The 20925-nt window shown below is 55.8% G+C and overlaps 2 protein-coding genes across 2 annotated transcripts in view; one reads left to right on the forward strand and one right to left on the reverse strand.

The window, feature by feature from the left end:
* The window catches only part of SARM1 (sterile alpha and TIR motif containing 1), an 18811-nt gene extending 14577 nt beyond the window's left edge, over positions 1 to 4234 (reverse strand). Inside the window, exons 1-5 of the mRNA XM_070735509.1 lie at positions 3843 to 4234; positions 2170 to 2788; positions 1045 to 1257; positions 548 to 639; positions 9 to 244 (exon numbers count right to left, since the gene is read on the reverse strand). Coding sequence (XP_070591610.1) covers positions 9 to 244; positions 548 to 639; positions 1045 to 1257; positions 2170 to 2788; positions 3843 to 4234 — 1552 coding nt within the window. The remainder of the gene's footprint in view (positions 1 to 8; positions 245 to 547; positions 640 to 1044; positions 1258 to 2169; positions 2789 to 3842) is intronic.
* An 8672-nt stretch (positions 4235 to 12906) lies between these two features.
* VTN (vitronectin) lies at positions 12907 to 20425 on the forward strand. The gene is given in 9 exon segments (XM_070735530.1): positions 12907 to 13024; positions 13027 to 13107; positions 14857 to 14976; positions 17136 to 17468; positions 17917 to 18056; positions 18169 to 18325; positions 18416 to 18568; positions 18990 to 19286; positions 20262 to 20425. Coding segments are annotated over 9 exon segments (1497 nt in total). The 5' UTR covers positions 12907 to 12921; the 3' UTR covers positions 20375 to 20425.
* The last annotated feature ends 500 nt before the right edge of the window (positions 20426 to 20925 follow it).

The raw sequence follows: 20925 nt of genomic DNA on the forward strand, positions 1-20925 counted from the left end.
TTACTCACCCCGGGCGGCCGAGAGGATGCGGACGCGGTGGAAGCTCAGGCCGATGCGGCAGTCGTCCTCCAGCTGCTGCTCGGTGACCCGGTGGAGGAAGTGCCGGTCGATGCCGCAGGTGACCAGGTTGTAGGTGTACTGGCGGAATTTGGGGTCCACGCTGGCCAGCCAGTCCGCCAGGTTGCTGCGGTCGCAGGTGGAGTAGTTGGCGTAGGTCTTCAGCTCCGTCAGCTCCCGGAAGAACCTGGGGCAGCAAGCAGGGGGGGGGGCTCAGTGGGGAGGGCAGGGGCGGCAGCGGCAGAAACCAGGAGACTGGGAGTTCTAGTCCCGCCCTAGGCATGAAAGCCAATAGGGTGACTTTGGGCCAATTAGCAGGAGACTGGGAGTTCTAGTGCCGCCTTGGGCTTGAAAGCCAATAGGGTGACTTTGGGCCAATCAGCAGGAGACTGGGAGTTCTAGTCCCGCCTTGGGCTTGAAAGCCAATAGGGTGACTTTGGGCCAATCAGCAGGATCCTGGGAGTCCCGGATCCTATCCCCGCCTTCCTACCGCTTGCGGGTGATGCTGGAGTTCATGGCCAGGTCGGTCCTCAGGTCGTCCTCCGAGAGCCTCAGGAGCAGGTCTCCGTCCACCTGGTGGTCCTGCAGACGCAAAAGGTTCCAGGGCGGTCTCAGCCTTTGGACCGGACTCTCCAGGGCCACGTCTGTCTCTCTTCCTCATGGCCCCTCCCTCCCTCCCTCCCTCCCTCCCTCCCTGTCTCTCATTATATCGCCATCCTTGGAATTAATCCGGGTGGCAAACAAAGAAAGCCACAAAAGCCGGACAGCCACCAGGCTCAGGGGGCAACCAGGGCTGAAGCCCCTCCCCCCAACCACACCAGAGCTCCTGTGCCCCCCCCCAATTCCACTTGCTACATGGCCACAACCTGAGCCAGAGCTGGGAGCCCCCTGCTGAGTAGCTGGCCAATTGGGAGGGGCTCCCTCTCCACACACACCCAGCAGTTTTGGGGGTCTGGGGGGGTCAGGGGGGTCACTCAGGACTCCTACCAGGAAGCAGGGACAGTACTTGAGGAAGCCGATCTGCTGCAGCCACTTCTGCACCTCGGGGGTCTTCCAGTTGGGCACCATGGGCAGCAGCCTCCGGGGCACTTCCTCACCCATGGTGCACAGCGCCCGCTTGGCCAGCATGGAGGTGGTGCCGTTGGCCGAGTAGCAGACGATTCTCTTCAGGCTCTGGATGGCCCCGATCTCTGCAAAGATCTGGCAACACAAAGGGCACCGTCAGCGCTCGCCAGGCAGCTCTGTGCCAGACGCCCCAACCGGCACCTGCCCCAGTGGGATGGGGGTCAGTCCTGGGGGGGGGCTATGCCATCACAAGGGAGCTGAGTACTGTGGTGGCAGAAGGGCCCCCCATTGGGGAAGACAAGGACTGGGCTCTTCCATCTCTGAGTCTACAAGCCACAAACTTTGGGTCAATGCCCCCTTAGAGGCATTGGGTAGATATTGCCCCCCCCCATTCTGTCTGACTCAATGACCGGTCAGCAATACTATTAATACTCAGACACAGAGTTGGGAAGTATATTGTAGAAGCAAACTTGTTGAAAGCCTCAAATGAAAGCAAAGAACGTCCCTCGACTGCCAAAATTCAAAACGAGCAGCATAACTGATAGGGCTGTTTCCAAACAGGGCTGTAACTTAAGGCCTGTAGTAGAAATACTCTCAGACGTCTCAACACTATAGTCTCCTCCCCTTTTAAACACTCTGTGATTGCACACTGCGCACAGCAGCATTCAAGGCCTCCCTCTATGTCTGCTTGACTGCTCTTGTCTCCCACACATTCTCATCACCCCTGCATCTAAAATAGGGTCCACCATCTCCCTCCTCCTCATCAGACCCAGACGAGGCCCTAGCTGGGTGATCTATATTCTCTGCAGGACCCTCCATCTTCATCCCTTCCTCACCCTCACTATCTGACTCCTCTGATAGTCACAGGGGTCTAGGAGGCTCAGACAGACCCGATTCTTCAGAGTCTGTTGTGATCCAACCACAACACCACACACACTCCGGGTTCTGGAGCTGCTGGTGGGGAGGGGGGCAGCGGCTTCTCCTTCTCCTGCCCCAAGCCCTGGAGGGAGGCCCCGGGCCTGCCACCCATCCCTCCAACCCGCTCACCTCGGTCTTCTTCTGCCGGGCTTTGATGGCAGCCTCCACGCAGAAGTAGAAGGCAGCGATGCACTGGGCCTCCAGGCGGGAGCTGTCCAGCAGGGGCACTAGGTACTGGAGGTCGTCGGCCGTCCGGCCCTGGCTGTTGTCGCTGCTGCCCAGCCAGCTGTCGGTGAAGCAGGCCGGGTCGAGGGTGGCGATGAAGGGCTCCACCAGGGCCAGCGTGCCCGAGCCCTCCACCTCCCTCTCGATCTCCTTGTTGGTGGCCAGCACGGCGATGGCCAGGCAGGCCTGGAACTGGACCAGGTCGTCCTCCTTGGAGAAGGCCAGCGGGAAGAGCCACTCAGCCGCCTTCTTCTCCACCATCCGCCGCTGGTTGGCCTGCCCGCCGTACATGGAGCAGTTGGCCAGGGCGGCCGCACAGTGGCGCAGGACCACGGGGTCGTTCCAGCGGCACCAGAAGAGGACGGCGTCCAAGCCCCCGTTGGCGATCAGCTGGAAGCAGGTCTTCTCCGAGTGCTTGAACATGTGCTCCAAGATGCCCGAGGTGCTCCGGGCCAGGGGGAGACTGTCCCGCTCCTTGGCCAGCTCCAGCACCACCCCCAGGCCCACACGGGCCACGCGGTTCCTGCGGGGCAGGCAGAGGGCAGAATGGGCAGCCGCACCAAAGCCCCGGGAGGGGGACCCTGGAATTGGGGGCAGGGGTCAGGGGCTCACGTGGCCCCCAGGGTCCCAATCCGACCCCCTGCAGCCCTCCCAATGCTCTGAGACCCTGCGAGCGAGGCAGCTGCAGCCATCAACACGATCAATCCATCCCTAAGCAACACACACACACACACAATTTTATTTTATGACGAATCAGGAGAAAAGCAGCCCAGGGTGCCCAGAAATCTGCCCGTGAGCCCCCCCAGCTCCACCCTCCCTCCCTCTCTCTCTCTCTCTCTCTCTCTCTCTCTCCCTCCCTCTCTCTCTCCAACTGTCTGGACACAGGACAATAAATAAGAAAGGGCAGAATCCCCGTCGCAAGGGCCCCTGGAGGTCTTCTAGTCCAGCCCCAGCTCAAGCAGGAGGTTCTAGTCAATGGCACCAGGTAAAACGTTTGTCTGGTCGCTTCTTAGAAGCCTCCGTGATGGAGGAAACGGTTGTTCACACGCTCAGGCAATTCCTCCTTGGTTCTCCGTTGCTTCTCCTCTGGGCGAGTTTCCCTCCATAGCTTCTGTCCACACACCCCTACCCCTCCCCCTTCAGCCCTTGGTCTCCTTCTCTGCACTTAGAACAAACTCTTGGCATCCATACTGGACACGACATTCGGTTGCACTCTGCCTAGAGCTTCCACACGGAAGACACACAAACACACGCGCCCCCCTTTCAGCAGGAGCATCCGCACAAGGGCAACGCGGGGATCCAGCCTCGCGGCGTTTCCTGCATCCCAAAACGGCAGGGGAAAGAGTGACGTCATCCGGGGGTCTCCCCTTTCATCTATCTGGCCTGGGAAAGACGCAGCGGGTAGCCCTGACCAAGGCATCCACCTTATCCACACACACACACACATACACAACGCTGCCTGAAAGACACCCCCCCATCCCCCGAAAGCTCCCCCCCAGGCGCCCCGGGGGTGGGGAGGGCTCGCGCTGCCCTTTGGGGGGATCCCCCGCCCCCCGCCCCGCCCGGTGCGCGCTCACCTGTTCTCGGCCACCAGCACCTGCTCCAGCAGCTGGGCGGCGCGGGTTCGCGTCTCGGGCTCGGCGCCGCGCAGGAGCTCGAGGAGGAGGTCGAGGCCGCCCTCGAGGCGCAGGGCGTCGCAGAGCCCCTTGGCCACCTCGCGGCCCACGGCCGGCAGCCCCCAGGCCTCCTCCACCAGGGCCAGGACGGCGCCCAGCCGCGCCTGCAGGTCGCCCGGCCCTGCCGCTTGCTTGGCCGCCGAGACCGCCTGGTGCAGCTCGGGCAGGCTGCGCTCCAGGGCCGCCTGGATGGGGGAGCCCAGACCCTCCGGCCCCCACCAGCCACCCCCCGCCGCCTCCCCCATGGCCCGCCGGCACAGCTGCGAGGCCGAGAGCAGCAGGCTCAGCACCATGGGCAGCGCCGGAGCCTCCACGCGGCGGGCAGGGCGGCCAGGGGCTGCGGAGGAAGAGGAGAGGAGGATGCCCGCCGGGTCCGCTCAGCTCCCCCTCCGCCGCTGCCCCCGCCCCCCCCCCCCGGCAGCCGGCCTGTGACGTCACCCCAGGCCCTCCCTTGCGCGCGCCCGCAGCCCAGAGCGCGCCCCCGTCCCGCCCCGGGATGGATGGATGGATAGATGAGGTTTCTATGCCGCACAGGGAGGGAGGGAGGGGAAGAGGTGGGCGAGGGTCCTTAATGCTCTCTGTGCTTGGGGGTCTTCTTGCAGGCGTTTCAGGACCCAACTCAGGAACGTTTGCCCAGGTTCGCCTGGTGCACCAGTTGTGGCCCTACCTGCACCTGGAGTCACTGCTCACAGTCACTCAGGCCCTCATCACCTGGAGGCTCGACTACTGTAACGCTCTCTACATGGGGCTGCCTCTGAATAGTGTTCAGAAACTTCAGATCGTGCAGAACGTGCCCGCGAGAGCTATCGTGGGCTTTCCTAGATATGCCCATATTTCACCAACACTCCCAGTCTGCATTGGTTGCCGATCAGTTTCCGGTGGGACCGCCTTCTGCCACACAAATCCCAGAAACCGATTAGGTCCCACAGAGTTGGCCTTCTTCGGGTCCCCTCTACTAAACAATGTTGTCTGGCGGAACCCAGGGGAAGAGCCTTCTCTGTGGTGGCCCCGACCCTCTGGAATCAACTCCCCCTGGAGATTAGAACTGCCCCCACCCTCCTTGCCTTTTGCAAGCTCCTAAAAACCCACCTATGTCGCCAGGCTTGGGGAAGTTGATATTCTCCTCAGCTACTATGGTTTATTTATGGTTTGCTTGGGTCGTGTGATTAATTTTTATGATAAGGATTTTAATCTGTTTTTTAATATTGGATTTGTACATTGTGTATTGTGTTGTGAGCCGCCCCAAGTCTTCGGAGAGGGGCAGCATACAAATCTGATGAATTATTATTGTTATTATTAACATCGTCAGTCCTCTGGGTGGCTGGAGACCCTCCATGCAGGGCCAAAAGACGGGCAGCTCAGAGCTGAACCGGGGGGGGGGGGGTCCTTGGGGGGGGTCTCTGAGATAACCCTTTGTTTAGTGACTGTCTGAAGTTTCCTCACTGAAAACAGCAACGGACACGGCTGTGGCAGCCCCCCCCCTCCCCCGAGGTCACGGGATCAACATTTGGGCCTTGGGCAACTGCTTCGTAGTTATGATGGCCGTGGTGTCCCAGAGTCATGTGACCCACTTTCTTGACCTCACATGCAAAAGAGAAGCCAGATCCACTGGACAGCCATGTTCCTGACCAAACAATTGTGATGACCCCCTTAGTGAGGGTGGCGAAATGGGACCAAAGTCCACTTAACAAAGGTCTCGTTTAGCAACCCAAATTCTGGGCCCAATTGTGGTCACCAGTTGAGGACCACCGGGAGGCGGCAGGTGAGGGTAAACGGAGGAGGACTGAACTTGGATTTGTTTATTAATTGGACTTATATGCTTGGATCTCGTGGCTGGAGGGGGCAAGAGGGATGGTGCACACCCCCCCCACTGGGCTCAGCCTGGTCATCTCTTGTCCTGTCCATGTGCTGGCCCTGCCCTGGGAGGGGCCTCCCCTTGGAGATATGGAGGCCCTGACTACGCCCTGGCGCTCCCCCCAGGCATTGAGGGCCACCAGATCACGGATGACCACAGAGCCCTGGCATCCCTGGGGGAGGGGGAAGCAGGGGGCTCACCTGGCCTTTGCTTTTGAAGATCTTGGGTTTGTTTTATGGCGTCTGGTGTTTTTCGTGGCCTTTGCCGCCAAGAAGGCTGGGAGCCCATGGCAGAGGGGAGATAACAAAGCCCCTTCTGGCCTGCCCGAGGCCCCCGGGGGAGGGGAGGCTGAGATTCTCCCAGCAGGTGAGGCCTCCAGACCAGCACAGGTTGCGTTCCAGGATGGGGGGCCTCCAAGGAACCTCCAGGCTCTTGGCTCCACTGGGGAATTAGGGGAAAGGAGACCACCCGGAGATGGCTTCCCCATTGGGGTTAGCAACAGCACTGGGACTTATCTACCGCTTCACGGGGCTTTCCAGCCCTCTCTACGCAGTTTACAGAGAGCCATTTGGCTCCTCATTTGACCCACTTCAGAAGGACGGAAGGCTGAGTCAACCTGGAGCCTGGTGAGATTCCATCTTGCAGCTGGGAGGCAGGTACGTGAGCAACACGCCCACCTGAACCCTTAGGCCCCACTTTACAAGGAGTGACTCACAACCCGCAATCTCAGGAGCAGCGAGCCTGCGTAGGCTAGTGGTCATCCTGGCTATGATAGCCACTCCTCCCCCGCTTCCCTGGGGTCGAGGCTGGTGCCACACCTGAACCCCGGCTGGGCACATTCCCAGGACAGGAACCCTTCCCTCTGGGCCCAGCCAGGTCTCATCCACACACACCAGGTCGGCCTCCTCATCCGGGAGTAAATCCTTATTATTGTGTATCAGACAAAATTAAATAAATAAATAAAATAAATATTTACAACCGACCTGGTGTTAAGCAGTGACAGCCTGAGCCCATTTAAGACTGGAGGACAGAAGGAAAAGGGGGGACATGATCGAAACATTTAAATATGTTAAAGGGTTAAATAAGGTTCTGGAAGAAGTGTTTTTAATAGGAAAGTGAACCCAAGAACAAGGGGACACAATCTGAAGTTAGTTGGGGGAAAGATCAGAAGCAACATGAGAAAATATTATTTTACTGAAAGAGTAGTAGATCCTTGGAACAAACTTCCAGCAGACGTGGTTGGTGAATCCACAGTAACTGAATGTAAACATGCCTGGGATAAACATAGATCCATCCTAAGATAAAATACAGAGAATAGTATAAGGGCAGACTAGATGGACCAGGAGGTCTTTTTCTGCCGTCCATCTTCTATGTTTCTATGTTTCTAAGACTTATCTACCACTTCCTAGTGACTTTTTTTGTTCACAGCCCCCTCTAAGCAGTTGACAGACTCAGCCTCTTTTGCCCCCAACCCTCGGGGTTCTCATTTGACCCACCTGGGAAAGATGGAAGGCTGACAAAACATTCCTCAGACCTATTCTAGAATACAGCTCACCTGTGTGGAATCCACACTGCAGATCAGAGATTAACACAATCGAAGGAGTCCAGAAACTCCACTCCCCCTCACGCAACAAATGACCCTACTCCTCCAGACTTCAAATACTACATCTAGAAAATTTACAACTACGCCGTCTCCGAACTGATTTAACTGTTGTTCATAAAATTCTACATCATAAAGTATTCCCTGTCAGTGACTACTTCACCTTTAACAACAACACAAGAGCATGCAATTGATACAAACTAAATGTAAATCGCTCCAAACTTGACTGCAGAAAATACGATTTCAGCAATAGAGTGGTCACCGCCTGGAACTCATTACCTGGCTCTTGTTTCCTCCCCCAACCCCAAAACCTTCAACCTTACATTATCTACTATCGACCTCTCCCCTTTTCTAAGAGGTCTATAAGGGGCGCGCATAAGCACACTTATGTGCCTAATGTCCCTGTCCTACTGTCTTATTATCCTTTCTATTACTACATTCTACTTATGTTATGTTAATATGTACTACAATACTACTATACTTGTTTGACAAACAAACAAAAAATAAAATAAGTAAAATAAATAAAATAAATAAAATAAATAAAATAAATAAAATAAATAAAATAAATAAAATAAATAAAATAAATAAAATAAATAAAATAAATAAAATAAATAAAATAAATAAAATAAATAAAATAAAATAAATAAAATAAATAAAATAAATAAAATAAATAAAATAAATAAAATAAATAAAATAAATAAAATAAATAAAATAAATAAAATAAATAAAATAAATAAAATAAATAAAATAAATAAAATAAATAAAATAAATAAAATAAATAAAATAAATAAAATAAATAAAATAAATAAAATAAATAAAAAAATAAAATAAATAAAATAAATAAAATAAATAAAATAAATAAAATAAATAAAATAAATAAAATAAATAAAATAAATAAAATAAATAAATAAAATAAAATAAATAAATAAAATAAATAAAATAAATAAAATAAATAAAATAAAATAAATAAAATAAATAAAATAAATAAAATAAAATAAATAAAAAAATAAAAAAATAAAAAAATAAAAATAAAAAAATAAAAAAAATAAAAAAAATAAAAAAAATAAAAAAATAAAAAATAAAATAAATAAAATAAAATAAAATAAAATAAATAAAATAAAATAAAATAATATAAAATAAAATAAATAAAATAATAAATAAAATAAAACCTGGAGCCGGTGGGGAATTTGAACTGCTGGACCACAGCTGGCAGTCAGCTGGAGGAGCCTGCAGGGCTGCGCTCCAACCACTGTGCCGTCCATCCATCCCTCCGCTCTCTATTATTTGTTGACACAGATTTTTCTCCTTCCCCAAGTGACCCTACTGCCCTGACCCCCCCCCCCCCAGTTATACATTGAACCGACCCAGAGAAGGGCAGAGACTGAAAGCAACAAGCACAGAGCGACGGTTGGGAACCCGCAGCCGAGATGGACATGGTGCCCAGGGAGCATCGCGTGGCCACTTCACAACTGGTGGACTTCAGTTCCCAGGATTCCCGGCGTGGCTGGCTCAGGGGTTCCAGGAGTTGGAGTCCACAGTTGCCCCTCTCTGCTCTAAGGACCGGCCAGAGGGCACAAGCAGGAATTCAGCCTTTTGAAGAAATAACCTGGATTACAAGAATTTCCAGAGCGGTTGCTTCATTTCTTGGGCCGAGCCACTCCTGGCATAATTGGGCGAATGAACCCAGGCACGACTTTTTAAAAACAAAATAATCTTTATTAAATATATACATTAAAAAGAAACAAAAAAGAAAAAGACTAACAAACGTATAGACAGATAAAACATATGTTCACACAAAAAGGTATTTTCCGCATATACATATTTACAATTGTTGTTTATCACTCGTGACTCTCATTTTCTTTTCTTTTAAAAAAAAATATTTTTGGATTTTCAAAGATTTTACAAACAGACATAAGAAACAAAAAACAATAAAATAAACACATTACGCCCTGGCAAGACTTGCAAAAATTTAACCAAACTTAGAACCCAACTGTCGAAAGTGCAAAAAAAATTATGGAATGTATTACCATCTCTGGTGGACGTGTCCAGAAAGAAAGAAATTTTGGACTATGATTCAAACCTGGATAAATGAAATATTAGATTATGAACTAGACCTAAAACCAGAAACATATCAACGACTATTTAACTATACATATATTAACAATCACCCAACTAGCAATTCCACAAATGTGGAAAAATGAAAATATGCCCCTGAAACAATGGTCATTAATAAACTATTGGAATGCGCAGAAATGAGCCAGAGAAAGAAATATATATTATATGGGAGGAATTGTACATGTGGCTTGAAAAGAGAAAAAAAATATATATTAGGCGTGATATCCTGAGTAGTTGGAGCTTGCAGGCTATTTGATTGTTTTGCAATGTGTGTTCTGAGTCTAGTTTCAGTTTTTATGGCTGGGTTACTTTTGAGGGCTGGTTTCCAGATGTCTGGTAAGCGGGAGGTATCATCTTGCTTGTTCATATTTTGGGGATGTTTTTCTATCTCAATGGCTTCCATGATTATTCTTTTGCTGTAGTGTTCTGTTTTGGAAATTAATTTAGTGCTGTCAAAATCAATTTCATGTCCTGTAGTTTTGAAGTGTTGGAAAAGGGAGGAGTTTTTTCTTTTTTCCTTAATGCATTCTTATGTTCTGCAACACGTGCATTTACTCTCCTATATATATATGCCGGTCTTGGTATATTTGGGTTTCTTCCCGTGTAGGATTTGGAAATTTCTGGCGATGTTTCAACGAGGTCCCACTCGTCATCTTCAGGCTGGTGTTTCTGTCCTTGTTCTCAGGCGAACACTGCGAGACCTGAGCTGCCTTCCTTCTATAAATACTGGTGGCTGGGTGTGGTTTGATGGCTCAGCAATTGCCTGCTGTGTAGAAACTTCCTGGTGAGTCAGTGGGGTAACATCTGGGGTCGTTGATGTAGCTGAAGTATGCTGATTAGAAATTTCCAAATCCTACACGGGAAGAAACCCGAATACACCAAGACCGTCATACCTGTACCCGTGAAAATCTACGAAAACAAATATATATATTTGATAGCCCTCTCCTGGAGCTGTGATGTTCCTTCAATATACCAGGGTGATTCGACACAAAATGTAACCCTTCTCTGGTACAGAGCCTAGAGGATAATTCTCTGCCTTACAAGGCAAAGGTTGCAGGTTCAAGTCCCAGTGGGTATGGCTAGCTGATGAGGCCAAAATAAGGCCGAAATAGATCTATCCTAGTCTCCCTTAATTTTCAAATTCAGCTTAAACATGTGACATACACACACACACACACACACACACACACACACACACACACATATATATATATATATATATATATATATATATGTGTGTGTTTTCGTAAATTTTCACGGGTATATATATGTAGATTGTTCTGAGTTTGGGTTTTGCCCATTACACAGGGCAAAACCCAAACTCAGAACAATCTACATGTATATATATATATATATATATACACACACACAGTATATCTTCACGGGTTTTCAAAGGAGGCTTAAATCCTTTAAAATCCATTGAAAATTTTAAATCCATTGAAAATCCATAAAACCCTCCTTCAGTCCTACTGTGCCTCTACTGAAGAAAGTGGTGGGTTCCATCTGAGAAACATTATAGAACGACTGTTTAATGCAAAGGGTGGGTTTTAAAAGTCCAAATGCTCGTTCAGTACATAAAAGAATATCTTTCCTCTACTTCACGGAAATTCTTTTTTCACCGGGGGGGGGGCTTGGAACGAGGGGTCTCACATACACAGGTGACTCTCATTTTCTATGTAGATATGTGGTTTATTTTGTGTAGAGGGAAATGGTTGTCAGGCACCCTCTTGACTCTTGTGACAGGCGACCTAAAAATAAAATTTCTATATCAAATGCGTCTTGTTTGTGTTTCCCCCCAGAAGGGAATTCAATGCGGTGCAAAACCAAGTGAGTGAGTGCGGAGAACGTGGGATGGAATGGGGCCCCCAGAATTGCAGGGGGGCCTCGACTGGGCCCCAAATGGCTGAGCGAGGCAGTTGCAGGGGGGGTTGGCCTCGATTTAGTAGTTGTCGAGGGATCCGCAGCGGCTCAGGACGGACCCTCTGGCTTCCATCCCACGACAGACCGGGGCCTGATCCACTCAGGGTCCCCAGAGATGAGTCAGACTCTGTGGGGGCTGCAGGGGGGGCTCAAAGCAGGAGCTGGACAGGGCAGCCGGTTCATGTTAATGGATAATGGAGCTGCTCTCATCCAGGGGGCAAATTCCATGTTTGGCCCTGTTTGCACGTGGTGGGGGGAGGGGGGAGGGAAGCCATCTGCCCCGAAAGTGAATGGATGCTCCATTGCCCTTTCACTGCTCCCCCCCGGAAGCCCCTCCCCCATTTGTGTTCCCCTCTTTGGGGGGAGAGCGGCTGCTGAGGGCCCTGCTTAGATAAGTCCCCCCTTCAGCGCCCGGCTCCCCCTTGTCTGTGGGATTCTCTTAAGTGGGTGGTCCAGCCCCCCCCCTCTTTCCCATAATAGAGGCAAACATTGAACTCTTGAAAAATAAAGGAGGCTAAAAACACAGAGAGAATAGAATAGAATAGAATAAGGAATAGAATAGAATTCTTTATAGGCCACGTGTGATTGGACACACAAGGTGGTGCCTAGGCTCCCAGTGTACAGAGAGAAAATATACATTTGTGAAAAGTCGTGTGGTACAACACTAAGAAATGAAGAAACAATCTATATTAATAAAAGTCTTTAGGATACAAGCAACCAGTGGTCCTACGTGGGAGGAGATGGGGGACAGGAATGATGAGGAAAAACTGGTAGAAGTAGCAGTCGTGCAGCCTGAGTGAATAGTTTGACAGTCTTGAGGGAATTATTTGTTTAGCAGAGTGAGGGCATCGAGGAAAAACTGGAAAATGACAAGAAGGACCCCGGGGTGGTTTGATAGCCCTCTCCTGGTATTTGAGGGGCTGCCACAAGGAAGAGTTGAGGGTCCACCTATTCTCCGAAGCCCCTGAAAGCGAGAAAAGACCGGACGGAAAGGAGAAACTGAAGGATGAGGGAGGAATGTCCTGCACGTGGAAACAATCCACCCGTGGAAGAGAAGTGGCCTCCAGAGCTTGTGGGACCTTCATCCCTGGAGGCTTTGGAGAAGAGGTTGGAATTGCATTAGGGTCTCCTGCTTGAGCAGGGGGGCTGGACTAGAAGACCTCCGAGGCCCCTTCCAGCTCTGTTCCTCCCCTCTCCCTGCTCATCCTTTGTGCCATGGGGCAGGCAGAGACAAAAGCCGGGGAGGGGCTGGGCCTCTCTCCCCCTCCTGCCAGGCGTCTTGCCCAGCGATGCTGCCTGCCTGCTGGGTCTCTGTGTGCCAAGGGAGGAGCCCCCCCCCGTTTCCCAGGCTCAGGAGTGGGCTGGGGGGGGGCAATGGGAGACCACAAACTCCCCCCAACGCCTGTCTAATGCCTGCAGAGAACTAGTTCTGGATCCTTCCAAAGGCTTCCAGTGGGGGGGGAGGGCAGAGGGCCAAAGACCCTCGGCCAATGACCTCACGCCCTGTGTTTGCTCCCTCCAAGCGGGGAGGGGCTGAGCTGAGCAAACAAGGCTTTAGTGGGGGGGAGGCTGGGCAGCCCAGCCAGAAGCCGAGGGCCGGCCACTGACCGCCATGGAGCTGCTGCGTCTGACACTACTGCTGCTGGGCTGCCTCTGCGGGGCCTTTGCGGCCGAAGGTGAGTTCCGGGGCGGCCCCCTCCCCAGTGCGCCCCCCCTCACCCGCCCCCTTCGCCTCCATGGAATTCAGGACAAGAAGGAGCCGGGGGATCTGTGCGCAACCCTCCCAACGTTTTGGGTCATAGGGCCAGGGGGGCTGGGGGGGCCCCGGGAGGTCTCCTAGTCCACCCCTGCCCCTGCCCCACCATAACTGTGGGGCTTCTTGTAGACCTCCATCCATGCAGGACCTTCCCTGAAACTTTGCTTCTGTTTCCTAAAGGGGCATTTCACTAGGGGTGGGAAAGGGGTCAGCTTGGATTCACCTATTATGAAGCGGCTGGACAGGAGATTTCAATAGAAGAGAATAACAGAGTGGAGGGGGGACCCCGGAGGTCTTCTAGTACCCCCCCTCTGAAAAATCCTCACAGCTGGATCCTCATCCTTCTTCCATTCTGGACAAATGGCCTAAGAGCCTGGGTGGTGCAGTGGTTAGAGCGCAGTACTGTCTGCAGGCGACTTCTGCTGGTCACCGGCTGCCAGCAGTTGGAGCAGTTCAAATCTCACCACCGCCTGCAGGTGGACTCAGCCTCCCCTCCTTCCCGGTGGGCAAAGTGAGGGCCCAGGTTGTGGGGGGCAAGAGGCGGATTCCGTCAGGGCTCAGAGGGGGCTGGGAGAGCATCGGGACGCGGCAGAGAAGCCCAAATCTAAACCTCAATGCTGCCTAGTCTCTTCTGGAAGCCCCCCAGGGATGGAGCACTCACCCCTTCTGGAGGCCAGTCTTCCATTGGTCAGTTGTTAGGAGGTTTTAAGGATCTGAGGGATCCCTGAAGGGGATTCTGCCCCACAGTGCTGCCCCAAACAGCACTTCAGTGCTCAGCGGGTGACGGTTGGGGTCAGAGAGGGAGGCAGATCAGAGGTGGGGGGGGGGGTGAAGGCCGTGTCCCACTGTAGCTGGTCAGAAAATGGGCAGGGTCCTACTGGAGGAGGCAGTGTCCCTCCAGCAGAGGGGCCTGAGGGGCAGCCCCATGGCCAGCAAGGCTAACAGCCCTGGTCTCAGGCTGAAGCCCTCGTCCTGAGTTGGAGACTTTGGCCTGACACAGTGGGAATTAGGGAGGGGCGGTTGCAGGAGAGAGAGACTGGCCAGGGGATCCAAGGTCATCCTTTATTCAGCACCAGCTGGAAGTACAGGGGAGGGTCGTTGAGAGAGTGGCCCACGTGGTGATGAACTTGTGGGTGGGGGGACGAGGGGTGAACCTTCACCTGGGTGGGGAACTGTAGGAACAGTTTGTGTCCCACACGGTTCTGCTCACAAATTAGAACCTGGGGGGAGGCCGAGGGTTGTTAATTGGGGCGCTGACCCCTGGGCCACCAGATTAGCATCAAGGGAGCTTCCCTGCCCTTCCCGACACTCGTGTCCATCCCCAAGAGGCCGGAGGGGGGCTCAGGTGCCCACCAAACAGGAGCGGTGCAGTAGCTCAGCGGGTGAGACGCTGAGATTGTTGGGCGCAAAGCCTGCAGCCTGGGTTCGAGACCCGAGCGCCACACCAGGGCCGAGCTCCCATCCTCACCCCAAAACTCCTGCCAGCCGAGCAGTTTGAAAGTGTGCGGATGATGCGCGCAGATAAATAGGCAGCCCTTCATGTCTTCGGACAGGGCGGGTTTAATGGCCCTGAAAGGGAGTCGTGGTGAGTAATGAGGAGGGACCCTTTGCCCCCCAAATGCCCGGGGCTCCCTTAAGGCCCTGCCCGCCTGTCCCTCCTGCCTCCCAGAGTCCTGCCAGGACCGCTGCGACCTGGGCTTTGACAGCCAGAAGAAGTGCCAGTGTGATGACCTCTGCCTCTACTACCAGAGCTGCTGCGGAGACTATGCCAGTGTCTGCAAAGTGAAAGGTAGGAGCAGCCCCCCCCCGGCCCCCCGGCCCCCCCTCTGAGAGGACGGGGCTCCCTGGCAGAGGAAGGGGGAGGGCTGGGATCCACGCCTGGGGGGCTGGAAGTGGGAGGCCTTGAGCCCCTCCCTCAGCTGCCAACTGGGCACTGCCAGGGCCTCCTCCTCCTCCGGCCCCCTCCCCTCCCCTGCTGGGTGGCTCTGCCACTATGAGGGGGGAGAAAGGGCGGCTGGGGCTAGGGGGGAAGGGGGGAGGGCCAGTTTCTCGGCTACCATCTGGGCACAGTGCCAGCTCTGCCGGGGCCAGGGGCAGCGCTGGGTGTCTCTGTATGAACTTACAGTGCCCCCCCCCTTTAGGTCACTCCACTCCTTTGTCCTAGGTCCGGGATGGCGAACATTTTTTCCCTTAGGTGCCGAAAGAGTACGCGTGCCCGCTATCACGTATGCGCGAGTGCCCACACCCATAATTCAATGCCTGGGGAGGGCGAAAACAGCTCCCCCCCCCACCTTGGAGGCCCCCTGGAGGCCAGAAATGGCCTGTTTCCCAACCCCTGGTGGGCCCAGTAGGCTCGTGTTTTGCCCTCCCCAGGCTCCAAAGGCTTCCCTGGAAATGGGGGAGGGTAAAAACGCCCCCCCCCAGAGGGTCCCTGGAAGCCAAAAACGCCCCCCCCAGAGCCTCTGTGTGAGCCAAAACGCAGCTGGCCGGCACTCCCAAGCCCCTTGGAGCTGAGCTAGGGCAACGCTCACATGCCAGCAGATACAGCTCCACCGTGCCAGAGGGTCACCCCCACTGCCAGAGACAGAGCAAGGGGTCTCCAAGCTTGGCAACTTTAGGACTTGAGAACTTCAACTCTCAGAATTCCATAAGTGAGCTGGGCAATTCTGTGTGTGAAAGTCCACAGGTCTTAGAGTCGCCAAGGGTGGAGACCCTCACCCTACGTGAATTTGGATGGGGACAAAGTGACCACTCACCCTCCCAACCACAGAATGTTCTGTTGAAGACAACAGTTGTGTTCTGTCTCAGCACGTGGGGGCAAGATTGACTCTGAGCAAGGGGGGAGGAGAAGAAGGCAGAGCCTGACTGTCTAAGGGGCTCCAGAGAAAACGCTTGATTGTTTGATATTGATTGATTGATTGATTGATTGATTGATTGATTGATTGATAAGCCGACCAACTCCCTCCAGACTCCGAGCAGCATACAACAATTAAGACAATATAAAAAACCATTAAACTCCCTAAATGGGAAGCCCACAGGTCTTGAAGGGTCAGCAGCAGAGTGAAAAGCAAATGACTCGAAAGGACAAATGGCTGATGCCTGGCATCGCGTGGTCGCTGCTTGGTACCCGCTCCGTCCTTTGGGTCACGAGAACGAGACACGCCCGGCTGTGCCTGGGCCCAGGATCTGGACCAGGCAGCTTCAGGGGGGCCTGGAGAGACGGTGCTGAGACAACCAGCAATCCTGCAGCTGCCAGAGTCATGGGCCCCCAGGGTGGAAGGGCCCTGGAGGTCATCTAGTCCGACCCCCTGCCATTTCAGAGACAGGGGGCTCTCGAATGGCTTCTTCAAAGCCCCCACAACTTCTGCAGGGGGGCCGTTCCCCTCATTTCCCCACTTGGCTGCCTCCCGCCGGTTGTATCTTGACCTGCCTTCGGACGCCCTGGAGCAGTGGTGGGGCCACAGGGGCCACACGGAGCCGTATCCGCTGGCACGTGAGCCGTTGCCCCAGCTCAGCTCCAACGCGCATGGCTGTGCCGGCCAGCTGAGTTTTGCCTCGCACAGGGGCTCAAGGGGTGTGTGGGTGTTTTGGGCTTCCAGAGAGCCTGGGGGGGGGGGGGTGGAAGCCTTTGGAGCCTGGGGAGGGCAAAACACGAGCCTGCTGGGCCCACCAGAAGTTGGGAAACCGGCCATTTTTGGCCCCCAGATGGCCTGGGGGGGGCAGGGAAAGCTGTTTCTCCCTCCCCAGGCCTTGAATTATGGGTGTGGGCACTCGCGCATGGGTGACAGTGTGCGTGCATGCCCTTTCGGCACCCGAGGGAAAAAAGGTTCGTCCTCACTGCCCTAGAGAATAATTGCCCCCCCTTCCTTGAGGCAGCCCCACAAGTGCTGGAGGGCTGCTGCCGTGCCCCTCCCCCTAATCCTTGCTTCTGCCCTCCCCCCCTTACAGTGACCCGCGGGGACGTCTTTCTCCGGCCAGAGGACGACTACCAGGATTACTACGAGAATGTGGCCAACGCCACGGCCCCGGTGCCCCCCCTCGCCACCCCAGAGCCCACCCTGGGCCCCGAGGATGAGGAGGCCACGACCCAGGCCTGGCCGGAGGACTATGCCTGGACAGAAGACGGGAGGTGGCTGGAGGGCCCCATGGAGGGAGGCCCCTGGGGCCCCACGGAGGCTGCTGCAGCCCCCCCCGAGGCAGAGGCGGAGGAGACCCTGTGCAGTGGGGAGCCCTTCGACGCCTTCACCAGCCTGAAGAACGGCTCCATCTTCGCCTTCCGAGGTAGCCCAGCACCAAAGACCCCCCTCCCTCCCTCCCTCCCCTGGGGCGGGCTCCCCCCGCGCTCTCCTAGGCCCCCACAGAGCAGCTGGGCCTCTGGGGAGGGGGAGCAGCAGCCCCTCTTGATGCCTGGAGGGGGGCACGGCATTGTTGCTCCCCCACCCCTGGAGGGAGAAGGGCTCCCAAAGCCCTGGGCCCCATCCCCAGGCCAAAGCCCCCACCCACCTTTTGTCCTTCCCTGCTCCCCACTCACCTCCAGTCCAGAGGGGGAGACGATGCACCCGGGTGGGGCCAGAGGCGCTGGTGGGAGGGGCCAGAATTCGGGGGGGTCGCCCTGCCAGCCTGACTCTTTCCGAAAGGCCCCTCCCACCACCGGTGAGGGAACCCCTGCGGGAGCGGGGGCTAGGGGGGGCTCCCCAATGACACCTCACCCGCGGCCTGCCTGGCGCAGGGGAGTACCTGTACGAGCTGGACGAGAAGAGCGCCCGGCCGGGCTACCCGAAGCTGATCCGGGACGTGTGGGGCATCGACGGCCCCATCGACGCCGCCTTCACCCGCGTCAACTGCCAGGGCAAGACCTACCTCTTCCAGGTAGGCGCGCAGGGGGAGGGCCGGGCGGGGGGAAACAGGGGGGACCCCGGGATGCCTGGCTGCAGCCGCCCCACCTCTCTCTCCCCCGCTCTCTCTCTCGCCCGCCCTGAAGGGGAGCCGCTACTGGCGCTTCGACGACGGCCGCCTGGACCCCGACTTCCCCCGCAACATCTCCGAGGGCTTCGATGGCATTCCAGACGACCTGGACGCTGCCCTCGCCCTGCCCGCTGAGGACTACCTGGCCAGCGAGCGCGTCTACTTCTTCAAAGGTGCCCAGCCTCGGGGGGGGAGGGGACTGCCCTGGGGGGGTCTTCCGAAGGGCCTGGCAGGGCTGATGGCGTCCGGGGGTCTCTGGGTAGGGAGCCGCTACTGGTCCTACGACTTCGCCCACCAGCCGAGCCGCGCCGAGTGCGAGGAGACGAGCCCCTCGGTGGTCTTCGGCCACTACGCGGGCCTCAAGCAGGACAGCTGGGAGGAGATCTTCCGCCTGATCTTCCGGGGCGCCCGGACAGGTGAGCACTGCACACACACACACACACACCGCCCTCGCCGCTGACCACCCCCCTTGTCTACCCCAGAGGGGGCCTGCTACGGTGGGGCGGGGATGCGTGGGGGGCCACACCTGGGAAGGGGGTGAGATTGCACGCGGACACGCAGGGGCTTCTATGCCTGGGGGGACACGGCATTCTTGCTCCCCCGCCCAGAGGGAAATGGTCCCAAACCACTTGGCCCCACCCCCATGACAATGTGGGGGAGCTCACTCCCTGGCAGGGCCCCCACCCACGCTTTATACCTTCACCTTATACCTGCCCAGGTGTGGTAGCCGAAGGGCGCCAGACTCCGCTGGCCCCCCTCCAAGGCCCGGGGGCGTGCGCGCATTCCCATCCCCCCCAGCAGCCCCCTCTGAGCCGCCTGCCCACCTCCCCCCTGCAGGCAAGGGCAGCCAGGCGCGCTCCATCGGGCGGGACTGGCGCGGGCTGCCCTCCCGGCTGGACGCGGCCCTGCTGGGCAGGATCTACGTGGCGCAGAGCCCCGCCAGGACGCCCACCCGCCGCAGGGCCTCCCGCCGCCGCCACCGCAAGGGCTACCATCGCCGGCAACGCTGGGGCCGCCTGGACACCTTGGCCTTCTGGGAGTCGCTGGGCGGCGGCCTCAGCTCCGAGTCCGCGGACGGCGACTGGCTGCTCTCGCCCTGCCAGCCCTTCCAGAGCGCCTACTTCTTCCAGAACGGTGAGCAGCCCCCCCCCCCCCCCCCGTTCTTGGATTCGCTGGTGGAACTCCTGGCCACGAGAGGTGGGAGGGTGGGCTGCAAGGCCCATTGCCCCAGTGCCCCTCAATTGTGTTCTATTTCGCTCCTTCCCAGGAAGAAGTAAACATTTCACACACACACACACACAACTCTCCAATTTCGAATTTTAGTGTTAATATTTATTATTTTTATAAGATGGAAGCAAACTTTGGGCTGGGGGAGGCTGCACTCCGTCCTTAGCTGGGAGCAAGTCCCACAGAGCTCAGTGGAGCCCCAGTCAGAGGGATCCCTTGGGAGGGACCCCCACATTCCCTGGGGTCACACGCCCCCCCTGCCTGGCATCACTCCGTGCCCCCCCCACACACACACTATTTGAGAAGCCCTGCATTAGTTTCCCCTGCACTGCAACAGGGGGGCTGGGGGGTCCCAAAGGGGGAGGGCAGCCGTGGTCCCACCCTGGGGTCCCCATAGGTTCTGTTCTCACAACCTCAGGGTTTCTGGACTTCAACTCTCCAAATTCCTGCACCCCCCCCACCCCCCCTGGCAGCTTTGGGAAAGTGGCGGAGGAATTCTGGGCGCTGAAGTTGCCGACACCCACCCCTCCGGCCAGGTCCGGCTAAGGCAGTAGGGCGGGGGTGGGGGGCTGGGTGACCCCAGGGAACATGCGTGGCCCCTCTCAACTGACCCCCCTAGCCGAATGCCCCCAGGTAAGTGGGGAGGGCCCCCTCCCCCAGCCAGGAGCTTGCTTGGAGATCATAAGAAGTAAAAGAATAAATATTAACCCTAAAATTCCAGGGGGGGCCAGATCGGAGGGTTGTGGGGGGGGGTGAAATGTTTGCTTTTTCCTGGGGGGGGGCTCAGGGGTCCCAGCCAGGGCTGGGGGACAGAGGGGGGCTGGGGAAGGGCAGGGGGAGGGCTCTTGGGGCTGACCCTCCTCCTTGACCTTTCCCTTCCAGACAAATACTACCGGGTCAACCTGCACACGCGGAGGGTGGACTGGGTCTACCCCCGGTACCCTCGCTCCATTGCCAAGTACTGGCTGGGCTGCCCCTCCGAGGACCTGCGCTGAGCCCTCGGGACCTGCTGACCGGCCCAATAAAGTCCCCCTCACTGCCCCCAACCCAGCCTGCCTGCCTCTGTCTCCTTGGGCAAGGGGGAGGGGGGTCCTGGGGGAGGGGGCTCGCCTGGTCAGCATCCCCCTCTGCGGGCCTCCTGCTGACCTTCCAGGGCAGCCACCTTACAAAGGGAGTAGCCGCCTTGCACCCCCCCTGCCTGCACCCCCCACCCCTGGGGGCTTCCTCTGAGGAGCCGCCAGAGGTTGGGCAGGCCAGTCACGGGGGGGGGTTGGGGGGGCAGAGGGAGGAAAGGAATCAAGCCAAGGGAAAGGTCAATTCATGGGGGCTGCAGCTGGAGGGGCTGGTTGAGAAACTGGGGAGGGGGGAAGAGGGGGGCAGAGGGGGCCCAAGCGGAGGAGAAGCAGCACAAGTGGGGGGTGGGGGGGGCAGAGGGCTGGGGGAAGGCAGGCAGGCAGGCAGTTGGGGGTCCTGTCCAGGGTGCTGCCCCCCTCCCCTCCCTCGCCCCAGCTAGGGGGCTACAGAACCGAGCTTGGGCTTGAAGCAG

Source organism: Erythrolamprus reginae, chromosome 1 (genome assembly GCF_031021105.1).
Source record: "Erythrolamprus reginae isolate rEryReg1 chromosome 1, rEryReg1.hap1, whole genome shotgun sequence".
In the NCBI taxonomy this organism is placed as follows: Eukaryota; Metazoa; Chordata; class Lepidosauria; order Squamata; family Dipsadidae; genus Erythrolamprus; species Erythrolamprus reginae.